This window comes from Herpailurus yagouaroundi, unplaced genomic scaffold (genome assembly GCF_014898765.1).
Source record: "Herpailurus yagouaroundi ecotype Mexico unplaced genomic scaffold, PumYag 141, whole genome shotgun sequence".
In the NCBI taxonomy this organism is placed as follows: Eukaryota; Metazoa; Chordata; class Mammalia; order Carnivora; family Felidae; genus Herpailurus; species Herpailurus yagouaroundi.
This window is the reverse complement of record NW_024412396.1, coordinates 3083470-3094927: the sequence shown is the minus strand read 5'-3', so window position 1 is coordinate 3094927 and position 11458 is coordinate 3083470. Positions and strand designations below refer to the sequence as shown.

The following is an 11458-nucleotide window of genomic DNA, read 5'->3' as shown; positions in this document are numbered from 1 at the left end:
GAAGGGAGGAAGGAAATAAGAGAGGGAGGCAGGAAGGGAGGGAGGGAGGAAGGAAGGAAAGAAGAGAGGGAGGCAGGAAGGGAGGGAGGAAAGTCCTCTCTACCAAGTAGACTTGGTAGTCTTGGCCCAAGTAGACTCACAGCTGCCCTGTTCTGTGCAAAGCACTTAGAAGATGCGATCCCTGCCCTGGAGACTTAAAATATACACATTTCTCCAACTTTGTATCCATCTTTGGGAAAATACATTGCAAGGGTAATTCCTGTTTATTCCAAACCTCATGTTCTTTATTTTACTAAAGTACTCAAAACGGAGCTCCTGAGTCTGAGGGAGGTTCCCAAGTACATGGAATCCTGGGAAGAATTATAGGGCTCAGAGGTCTGAAGTCTAGCGTTCTAATCCTAGCTCTGCCACCTCAGCTGTGTAACCTCCAGTGAATGACTTTCCCCTCTGGGCCTCAGTTCTCTTTGTAAAATGGATGGGCCTGATTTTGTATGAAAATAAAAGCAGTTGGGTATATCTGACTATTTACCCCATTGTGTGTATTTGGACAGTATCTTCCCTCCTAAATGCTTAGGTGCAGGATAGATGCATCAGTAAGCTGAGGGGCAGGAAGACAGCATGTGCCTATTTCGGTCTGTAAAAAGGAAGGCCCAGGATGTGCTGCCCCTCTAGTGAGTGGTTGGAGTGGTGGTCGACCAAAGGTGGGCTTACCACAATAAGGACCCACCCAAACATGTCTATGTGTCTTAGCCCCTAGGTTTACAAAAGGCTCCAAAGCCCCAGAGTCTTCATGGCACTACCAAGGACGAACCCTTGTTCACCATTCAAAAACAATACACCCCTCATACCACCCTTCCCCCTTCGGAGAGACAACCCAGGGAGAAATAGTCAGCAGAGGTGGAAGATGGTGAGATCTGGAAAAGCACTGGTGAAGCCAGGCTTCCTGCAGGGCCCCATCTCAGGCTTCCCCAGAAAGTGCAAGCAGGGGAGCTTTCTGGCCCCCTGCAGCAGTTACTTCTGGAGGACAGTGGGTTTGGTGGACACAGGCATCCATGCCCAAAGGCTTCCTGGCTTCAGTCCAAGCGGCTGGCAGGTTCATCCTTCTCCCTAGAGCCCCACGAACACCACTTCCGGCCCTCCTGTCTCTGCTTGGGCTCTAGCTGCCTGGATTTCTATGCCCATGACAGGCCTTCCCTGTGCAGAGCTTTCTCGCTCTCCCTTACAACCCTTATTCACTCGCACTCTCCCTATCTATTTCTTTCTCCCTCCTCCTCCTCCCCTGCTTCTCTCCTTGCCAACCCTCAGCAGTCCCAGAATGGGTCCCCCCTCCCTCCCCCACAGCATCTCCCCCTCCTTAGCTCTCACCCCTGCACCTTTCTTTGTATTCCTTTCGCCCTCTCCCGGCCTCGCCTGTATCTCTCCTCCCCCGCCTGCCTTCAGCCTCCCCCAGCCTCCCCATCTTCAGCTCAGTCTCCTCCCTCTCGCTGTGCTCCCCTCCCCCTCTCCCCCAACCCTCGGTCTCACCCCACTCCCCGCCGGCATCCCTGGGTTTCTTTCCACCCTAGGGGAGGGGGGGGTCTCTGTGCCCCTCATTCTCCTCTCTACCTGCCTCTACTTTCACCTCAGATTTAGCCAGCACCCATCTTTTCCTGCCTGGGTCCCCCACACACACTGCTAACATCGCCACTGTGTCTTCTTCCTCTCCTTCTCTCCCCACCCTCTCCTCTTCTCTCTTCTCCCTGCCCCTTTAAATCTGCCTGGCCCAGCCTCCCCCGTGATGCTGGGATGGAGCAAACATTGATTTGTGCTGGGATGGAATCGGAATTTTGATTTTTTTTTTTCCTTTCCCAACCATAAGAAGGGAAAAAAATAATAAAAAACACCTCCTTTTGATAGCCCCCTCTCCTTTCCCATCCAGTTCCCAGCTCCTCTTCCCTATCTCCATCCAAGGCAAAATTTTTCCCCTCCACTATTCTCATCCACCCCCCCACCCCTGCCACTACCTCGCCCCCCACCCCCATCGCCTGCTCCTCCAGCTGGGGAGAGAGGGGACTCTCTCTTGCGGCTCCCCCACCTTCGCTCTCTGGGTAGGAGCAGTCTCTCCGGAAGGGGAGGGGGCTTTGACTTGCCGGGACGAGGTGGGAGTGGAGGTATCCTGCCATGGATGCTGTGCCTGGGAGGCAGCCTGAGCCCCAGCCCACATGGTGAGTAACCTGCCCCCTCCCTTCCGCCTGTCTGCCCATCCCCACCCTCGTCTTTTCCCTGCGGAGCCTCCTCCATCCCCATCTTTCCCCCCCCCCCGCCCCCCGCCCCCCTGGGCCCGCTCCCCCCCCCCCCCCCACATTTTCATCCTCCACCCCTTGCCTGGGAAGCCAGAGAATCGGGGCAGAAGGGTCCTGACAGCAGCCAGAGGAGCGGACGGCCCACGACTCTGCCCAACCCCCTCTCAGGGCCCCCCCCCCCCCGCCCGCCCCAGCAACTGCCATCCACACCCGACACTTTGGGATTCCAGGCTGGAGAAACAGGACTCCTGCTTGGGGTTGGGGCCCCAAGTCCTCGGAGGGGCTCTCAATAGGAGGGAGGGGTGGGGGAGCCCCCATGCCCCCAAAGCTTAAGAGCTGCTGGAAGATGCTGCCGAAGGGTGGGGGGTTGGGGGGCGGTGCTGATGCCCAGAGCCTCTGGGCCAGGGAGCGGCGGGCAAAGAGGAGGGGCCTCGCTCGCCACTTCCCCCCTCTTTCTCCGCAGCCACTCAGGATGAGGGTCCGGCCCTGCCAGCCCGCGCTGGGGCCCCCCCGCCCGGCCCCGGTCTAACTGCCCCCGCCCCCAGGCCTCGCCCCGCTCGCAGGCCCCCAGCCGGCTCTCCAGCCCCAGGATGCGCTGAGCCGCCGGGGGGCTGAGGCCGCGCCAACTACATGCATGTCCCCCGGGGGCAAGTTCGACTTTGACGACGGGGGCTGCTACGTGGGGGGCTGGGAGGCGGGGCGGGCACATGGCTACGGCGTGTGCACGGGGCCCGGCGCCCAGGGCGAGTACAGCGGCTGCTGGGCGCACGGCTTCGAGTCACTGGGCGTCTTCACGGGGCCCGGCGGACACAGCTACCAGGGCCACTGGCAGCAGGGCAAGCGCGAAGGGCTGGGCGTGGAGCGCAAGAGCCGCTGGACGTACCGCGGCGAGTGGCTGGGCGGGCTGAAGGGGCGCAGCGGCGTGTGGGAGAGCGTGTCGGGCCTGCGCTACGCCGGGCTCTGGAAGGACGGCTTCCAGGACGGCTACGGCACCGAGACCTACTCCGACGGAGGTGCGGGGCCCGGCCCACTACTGTCTGTCTGCTCGTCCGCGTGCGCCTTCCCGTCGGCCTGTCCCGCGTACGCCTTCCCCACCATCTGCACCCGTGCCCCGCTGTCCTCCTGTATGCCTTCCCCATTCATATGCGCCCCGTGCTCCCATCTTGTTGCCCTCTCCTCCCATCGCACACGTCTCTCTCATTTGGCCCCCGCCTGCTTCTCCCTCTACCCAGTCTGCAGTCTGCCTGCCCTCACCTCTTCCCTGTCTGCCTGTCCCTCACACACCCCCCCATCTACCTGACTCTCACACCCTCCATCTGCTTGCCCCTTCCACCCCTGCTGCCTGTCCCACACCTCCCCTCTCCACCTGCCTGTCCATAACACCTCTGCTCCGCCTGTCCCCTCACATTTCCTCAGTCAGCTCGCTCCTCATAGTCCTGTCTGCCTGTCACATGACTATCTTAAACACCCCGTCAGCCTGTCCCTCACACCCTCTGGACTATCTGTCCTTCATACACCGCAGCCTGCCCGTCCCTACCCCTTTCCCTTGTCTACCTGCACGCCCCAAATCCACAGATCTCCTACTACCTGTCGGTCTTCACCGTGTTCTCCCATACCTTCTGACCCAACCTGGCCTGTCCCAGCTCCTAGTGCTTTTCCCCGACCTCCACGCTAGCTGTCCCCACCACTCCCTCCCTACACTTGGGCCTTCGGGGGCGCTTGGGGCCTAAGGTGCAGGAAGCAGCGGGTCCTGACCCTTTCTCCCCGTCCTACCCCGCCCACAGGCACCTACCAGGGCCAGTGGCAGGCCGGGAAGCGCCACGGCTACGGGGTGCGCCAGAGTGTGCCCTACCATCAGGCGGCGCTGCTGCGCTCGCCCCGCCGCACCTCCCTGGACTCCGGCCACAGCGACCCCCCGACACCGCCCCCACCCCTGCCCCTGCCGGGCGACGAGGGAGGCAGCCCGGCCTCAGGCTCCCGGGGCGGCTTCGTGCTGGCCGGGCCTGGGGACGCTGAAGGCGCGTCCACTCGCAAGCGCACTCCCGCGGCCGGCGGGTTCTTCCGCCGCTCGCTGCTGCTCAGCGGGCTCCGGGCTGGCGGGCGCCGCAGCTCCTTGGGCAGCAAGCGGGGCTCCCTGCGCAGCGAGGTGAGCAGTGAGGTGGGCAGCACAGGACCCCCGGGCTCCGAAGCCAGCGGGCCCCCGGCCCCAGCTCCGCCCGCCCTCATCGAGGGCTCTGCCACTGAGGTTTATGCGGGCGAATGGCGCGCCGACCGGCGCAGCGGCTATGGTGTGAGCCAGCGCTCCAACGGGCTGCGCTACGAGGGCGAGTGGCTGGGCAACCGGCGGCACGGCTACGGACGAACCACCCGCCCGGACGGCTCCCGCGAGGAGGGCAAGTACAAGCGCAACCGGCTGGTGCACGGGGGGCGCGTGCGCAGCCTCCTGCCTCTGGCCCTTCGGCGGGGCAAAGTCAAGGAGAAGGTGGACAGGGCTGTCGAAGGCGCCCGTCGAGCCGTGAGCGCTGCCCGCCAGCGTCAGGAGATCGCTGCTGCCAGGTGGGCATCCGCTGCAGAGGCCAAAGCTGGGCTAAGTGGAGAAGGTACCCTGGGGACAGTTGGGTGGGGGATGGGTAGTTAGTGCCTAAAGGAGAGCCATGACCAAAGGCCTAGGGCTTGGTGGGGAAGAACAGGCCTAGGGCCAAGCAGTTGTAGCCCTGGGTACCGGGAGTGTTTATATCTGAGGCTACAGGTGGATGTGGGTGTAACTGTGGGTGGCTGGGTATTTGAGGGAAGCCGTGTTAGACTATAAGTGTGTCTTAGTGTCTTTTGTGGGGATGTGTGTCATTGTTGTGTGTGGGAGTAGCAATGAGCGCTGGCTTATACAGGCTCAGAAACCTCTTGGAAGTCAGACATGTCCCTAGTCTTCCTCTTGCAGCTGGGGGCAGCAGCCTGGGGCAGGGAGACGGAGTGTGCATTCCTAGCCACCCCCTAGCGTGCCCACCAGACTGATAGAATTCCAGCCTTGGGCCTTGAGGAGATCTAGTTTGTACAGCTGATCTATCCACATGAAAAGATAGTTCCTGTCAGCTTTGCCTCCTCTGCCTTCCTTTACCCAACTGATAAAGGTTTGAGGGGAGGAGGCTTGCCTGTAAATGAAATTTTCTTTCTGTAATTCAGATTACATTTCCATGCATATAGAGGACCTTATTATCTAAAGCAGCACTGTGCAGTAGGAATATAATGTAAGCCAAATATATAATTTTAAATCTTCTAGTAGCCATGTGAAAAGATAAAAAGAAACAGGTAAATTGAATTGAAATAGTACTTTTTTTTTTAAGTAAGTCTTAGGCCCAACACGGGGCTTGAACCCAAATGACCCTGAGATCAAGAATCGCACATTCTGCGGAGTGAGCCAGCCAGGTGCCCCCTAAATAGTACATTTTTATTTAAACCAGTATAGCCAAATTTTGATGATTTCAACATATAATCAACATAAAATTACTAATGAGGGATTTTACATTACTTTTTTTACTAAGCCTTTGAAATCTAGTATATATATTTTATATGTATAGCACATAATTTCAAATCAGACTAGCTACATTTTAAATGCTGGATTCGATAGCACAGATCTAAAGAAAGCCAAAAACCCATTTGTAATGCGATTCACAGGCCCCTAATTTATATAACTCATACATGTAAATTTTCATATGTTGGATTTTCTTTAAAGGGGAGTGTATAGTTGAAGGATTTTGTTTAAATTTGAGACTGTTTCAGAGGATCAGAGGCCAAGATATGTCCAAATATGCTTCAGTGAGTTTGTATAATGGGTGATCAAGTTATGTGTAGGAACGTGTCATTTCCAAAGTAGATGCCTGAGCCAGAGATGTCTATCTGTAGATACATCTCAGTGTCTGGGTGGTTAGAGTCCAGAGCCTTAAGCCAGGGAAGGGGGAAGGCAGGGCACCAGGGAGCACTTTAGCCTAGATGAGGAACAGGCATGGGCAGGAAAAACTGATCCCAGGAGCTGAGAGATCAGTCAGTGGGAGGAGGCTGGTTATTCTCCCCAGCAACAGGCCTGGCAGACCTGATTGGTTGCCAGCTACCATGGAAACAGCAGAGCCTCAGCAGCAGGTGCCTCTGCCAGGTAGCCTGATGACTGATTCTGCTGCCTAGGACTTGCTCATCGACACCCTCCAAACTCAGAAACAGGCTCGAGTTGTCAGTGTTGCAGTTTTTTGGCCGCCGATAGAATTCCATGCAACCCAAGACTGTAATCATCATCCCCTGCCCTAAACCCTGAGACCAGCTTACTTTCAGGAAGGGACTAGCCATATAGAGTCTAACAGTGCAAAGACAGAAGAACATGGTTATCTGAGGTCCCTCCAAACAGGCTCTAAAAGTCCTTAACCCAGCAGATTTGAGGGGAGGAGGCTGACCATATCTCCTGAGGTACATCAAGAGGGGATAGACTTAAGACTACAAGGAACACCACCACACTTCTCCCTACCCCCATACCCAGTCTGCCTTCCTAAGCCAGATGAAACAAGCCTGGAGCCAGAGGGGTCTTGATCCATTTAAGCCCAAGTATATCTGATTACCTTTATCTCTGTTCCTTTGTGCCCCACCTTCAGTCAGGATTACAGAACTAATTTAATGATCACAGGGCATCTGTGATTAACAGCAGAAGTTGAAAGGGAAGGTAAATTGAGGAAGCATCTGACATCAGAGGGAGAACTGGGAAACAACCATGGGGAAAGGACTGATAATGCTTCATGGTGGCCTGTACCCACAGAGCAGGGCACAATGGGAGAGACATGTGAAAGGGAAGGAATCTAAGAGCTTCCTCAGAAGATGTAAACACCATAGTGAGAAAGCATGCATGGTAGCTGGGAGAAGAAGTAGGAAAAACAGAAAGGGGAGACCCATGCTTATCCCAGTTCCAGAACTCAGAAAGGAGGTGATGGTGCAGGGAGACAGAGGCAATGACCAAGAGGCAAGAACAGTGTGATAACAGAAGAGGCTGAAGAAAAGCAACCTGTGAAATTCTCATGTTAGGAAGTCTGCAATGAAGAGGCAGTGTTAGTAGCAGTAAGGGGAAAGGAGGCAAAGGCTCCTAGCACAGGGAGCAGATGGCCCAGAACAAGGGGCAATGCAGGGAAAGCTGCTGGGAAGTACCAAGCAGGTGCAACTACAGAGAGATGTGCTAAGAGCATGAGGTCTCCTCTGTCCCTGGGAAGGGAGCAGGATGGGGCTGGGATAACAGAGTTGAGGGCAGCCAGGGAGGGCCTGGCCCCTGTTGCTGGAAGAAGGAAGGTGTTACTACAGGACATGATGGTGGCAGGTATGAAAGGAGCAAGAAAGTGTGATGAGAGCAGTCACAGCCCAGGTCTAGGAGAGGAAACCAGAAGCCAGCTGCCCTGCCAGGCCAGGGAAGGGAGCAGCCAGCAGTGCGTGAGCAAGAGTGAGGACTCCAGAGGTGAGCTCAAATCCAGAGGACATGATGTGGCAGGGACATGGGCCAGGGGGCTGGAGCATCGGAGCAGGTCTGCTAAGTCCCTGCCCCTGGAACCCGACAGGGCGGCAGATGCCCTTCTAAAGGCAGTGGCAGCCAGCAGCGTCGCTGAGAAGGCTGTGGAGGCAGCTCGAATGGCCAAACTGATAGCCCAGGACCTGCAACCCATGTTAGAGGCCCCAGGTGAGGCGTGGGCAGCCTGGGGAGCTGGAGGGGCTCAGGTGTGGGGAAAGGGAAGGAAGTCCCTACAGAGGACTGGGGATGAAAAAGCCAAGGTATGAGGGTCCAAGGGGATGAAGAGGGGGGCCAGACCCAGTTGTTTGGAGAGTGCAACCGGGAACTTATGAAATTTAGTAATAAGGACTAGGGGCTTGGGGTCTGGCTATGAGAGGCTGTAAGCCTGGGGATGCAAAGTCCTGGGAGGTGCCCAGAGAGAGGGATAAAGCTATAGCTCTTGCTTCCCAAGGCCAGTTAGGCCCCTCTGATTCTCAGCTATCCCTGCTGCAGGCCGCAGACCCCGGCAAGACTCAGAAGGTTCCGACACAGAACCCTTGGATGAGGACAGCCCTGGGGTATACGAGAATGGACTGACCCCCTCAGAGGGCTCCCCTGAACTGCCCAGCAGTCCTGCCTCCTCCCGCCAACCCTGGCGACCCCCTGCCCGCCGGAGCCCACTGCCTCCTGGAGGGGACCGGGGTCCCTTCTCCAGCCCCAAAGCTTGGCCTGAGGAGTGGGGGGGGCCAGGTGAGCAGGCAGAGGAACTAGCTGGCTATGAGGCCGAGGATGAGGCTGGGATGCAGGGCCCAGGGCCAAGAGACGGTTCCCCACTCCTCGGAGGCTGCAGTGACAGCTCTGGAAGTCTTCGAGAGGAGGAAGGGGAAGACGAAGAGCCCTTGCCCCAGCTGAGAACCCCAGGGCGCTTGGAGCCTGAGCCCATGGCCACGCCAGTCCTGAGGGGCCCATTCTCAAGGGGTCCTGAAGCCGGGTGCCTGATGGAAGAGTTTGAGGAGCCTGCTGCAACGGAGAGGCCCGTCCAGCCGGTGAGATGCCCTCCATCCCCGCTTTGTGGCCCCTTTTCTCCTCAAAGCCTTGCCTCTCATCCTTTCCAGACATCTCTCTGATCCCTTTAGGGGCTCCGATTTGGACTCAGATTCCTTTCTGCCTGCCCAGTCTTGGACCATATCCCACCTTAAAAAAAAAAAAAAAAAAAAAAAAGGGAACTTGTGAACTGCAAGCAACCTTAGAAACCTTCATCTCCAGCTCCCTCGTTTGACAGATGGGGAAACTGAGGCCCAGACACTTAAAGTAATTTGCCGAAGGTTACCAATAAGTAATGGTAGAGCCAAAACATCTTTCCCTGTTCTCCTTCCATATCATTTCCAGCTCCTCGTTTCCTACTCCACCCCCACCCCCACCTCCACAGTTTCTCTCTTTGGTGCCCAGAAATAAAAAAGGAAAAGCTTGTTCCCTCCCTACCCTGAGTCTCCCTCCCTCTCCTGGGAAGAAGGGAAATGGGAAAGGAGGCAGAAAACTGGTAGGGGTGGAGTTTCCCCAGAACCCTCTACTCTGATTGGGTGCCAGGCCTCTCCTGTTTCCTAGCAACTACATCCTCACCCCTTCATCCCTCTCTGCTTTACTGCAGTACTGGCTGCTGCTGCCAGCGTCTGCTACTAAGGCCAGGCACCTTCTGCCTGGGCCACGTGACATGCTGCTAGTGGGAGGGGAGTGGAGGGAGGAGGGAGGAAGGGCTGTTCCCGACTTGAGGGAGCCTGAGAGAAGGCGGGGCCCTGCCTGGGAGAAGAGAGTTGTTTCTGCAATCTAAAACAAAGGTTGGACACGCCCCTGCTCTGACCTCTGAGGAGAGGTGCCTGGGACCCTTCAGCTTTGCCACTTGCCAGGGCAGGAAGTTGGGACCTGTCGCTGGACACGGTCCTTAGGGACTGAGACTGCATTTCCTTCCCCTTATCTCTCTAGGGAGCTGCCAACCCCCTGGTGGTGGGAGCCGTGGCCCTCCTGGACCTCAGCCTGGCGTTCCTGTTCTCCCAGCTCCTCACCTGAGGCTCCTGCCCAGCCTAGTTCTGGCTTCGGTTGCTGCCTCTTCACTTCTTTGACCTGCCTTTTTCTCTTTTCCTCCTCCTGGTTGTTTTTTTCTCCTCTCTTTCTTTCTCTTCTCCCTTCCCATTCTTTTCTGTTCCCCCTTTGTTTTTGTCTTTTGCTTTTTCTTTCCAGCTGTCCTTTCAGATTCTCTCATTTATTCTGGATCTGTCTCTGTCTTCCTCCCTCTCCTCCCCACCCTGCCCCACCTCTCTCTCTAGATTGTTTACATATGAAGGGCTTTTCTCGCTCAGAGTTGCTCTCTTCTCTGAGACACACAAATCTAAGTCAGACCATTGCCCCATGTCCTCCCCGCCTTTTCTTTAGACCTGAACTTCGGTGAGGGTGGGGGTTTGGTATCCTGAGGGGTCTCCTGGAAGCTGAGTGGGAAGGAAGAAGAAAATGGAGAAGGGATGACTGTATACTGGGCAAGGCACTGGCTGAGCTGCTGTGGCTCCCTGACCCAAGGGGCCTGGTGTCCCTCTGAGGCCTAGTGGAAGAGCTGGAGGAGGTATGGCCTCCATCTCTGACCCTGGAGGATCCGATCTCACCTCCAAGCACTGAACTAGGTGTTTGCCTAACTCCATCCTTCCCTGAAGGAGATAGGGGAGATGAAAAGTAGAATGACTCCCTAGGATCTCCCTCTTCCTTTCCTCAACAGCCAGCCTCTCGTCCAACCCCCCTAGGGTGGCATGCCTTGTCAAGAGCAATGTGTAAAGGAAAGAAAATGTCTAACGCAGTCACGTCTACCCACTGACCTCTCCCACCCTCTTCTCCCCCCCCTAAAATTTATTTGGTTGGTCTGGACTCACTTGTGGCCTTTGATTAGACTTCTAAGGGGCCTGAAGAAGACATTTCTATTGCCGAGGGTTAGAGGCACTTGAGCTAGGACCCCACTCCCCAACTCTGGCAGTTGTGGTGTGCAGGTTGCAGGGAGGCATTTTGGGGAACACAACCAGCCTAGATAAGAGGAACTCACAGAGCAGCAGAAGCTGTGACAAGTTTAGTAGTCTAAATGGGTTATATCCCTTCCCCCCATCACATCAGGATCTTGTGAAATGGGAAAACAACAGAAAGAGGGATCAAAGGAAGCCAATCTCTCACACACTTTCCAGGCAGGGCAGAGGTGGCAGTCAAACCAGGGTGAGAGGTGGGTGGAGAGCCCTGTTTGAGATTGTGGCTGATCCCTGTTAATAGCTTTCCCCTGGGGGCAGGAAGCCCTAGGAAGAGGGGGACCCCTCTGTAGGGTCCCCAGGGGATCTTTCCTCCCTCCCCTGCATGAGGCAGACGCAAGCTGCCTGCCAACCCCCTCCCTCAAGGAATGGCCTTGCCTGGGAATGCCCACCATACATACCCTCTTCTTTTTTTCTAGTCAAACTCTGTTTACTCCTTGGCCTGCCTCCCTCCCTCCCCTCTAAACCTTTACTTCTGATTTCTATTTCATGGAATTTGGGATTGAAGTTAAACTACAACAGTGCCGCCAACACCGAGTCTTGCAGGAAAAAAATACAAAGAAATTTAACAAAAAATATATTAATAAAAAAGTTCAAAAAAGGGGGGGGACTGTCAT

The 11458-nt window shown here is 56.1% G+C and overlaps 1 protein-coding gene across 2 annotated transcripts; it reads left to right on the top strand.

Annotated features, from left to right (window-relative positions):
- Window positions 1-79: 79 nt before the first annotated feature.
- On the top strand, window positions 80-11444 carry JPH4 (junctophilin 4). Of its 2 annotated transcripts, XM_040476709.1 has the most exons (6): window positions 106-2204; window positions 2746-3295; window positions 4067-4838; window positions 7859-7977; window positions 8302-8834; window positions 9769-11444. In XM_040476709.1, exons 2-6 carry the CDS (start codon window positions 2917-2919, stop codon window positions 9850-9852), a joined length of 1887 nt encoding a protein of 628 aa, XP_040332643.1. In that variant the 5' UTR covers window positions 106-2204; window positions 2746-2916; the 3' UTR covers window positions 9853-11444. The 2 variants fall into 2 exon arrangements, 1 of the variants encoding a protein (XP_040332643.1); XR_005790742.1 differs by lacking the exon at window positions 9769-11444 and having other exon boundaries at window positions 80-2204; window positions 4067-4882; window positions 8302-8417.
- The last annotated feature ends 14 nt before the right edge of the window (window positions 11445-11458 follow it).

What these genes read in the sequence shown, in the direction of transcription:
- JPH4 (XM_040476709.1), top strand. Translation starts at nt 2,917, where the DNA reads ATGTCCCCCGGGGGCAAGTTCGACTTTGACGACGGGGGCTGCTACGTG. An exon ending in ACCCATGTTAGAGGCCCCAG is followed by an intron (nt 7,978 to 8,301) that starts GTGAGGCGTGGG and finishes TCCCTGCTGCAG; the next exon opens with GCCGCAGACCCCGGCAAGAC. An exon ending in CGGAGAGGCCCGTCCAGCCG is followed by an intron (nt 8,835 to 9,768) that starts GTGAGATGCCCT and finishes TTATCTCTCTAG; the next exon opens with GGAGCTGCCAACCCCCTGGT.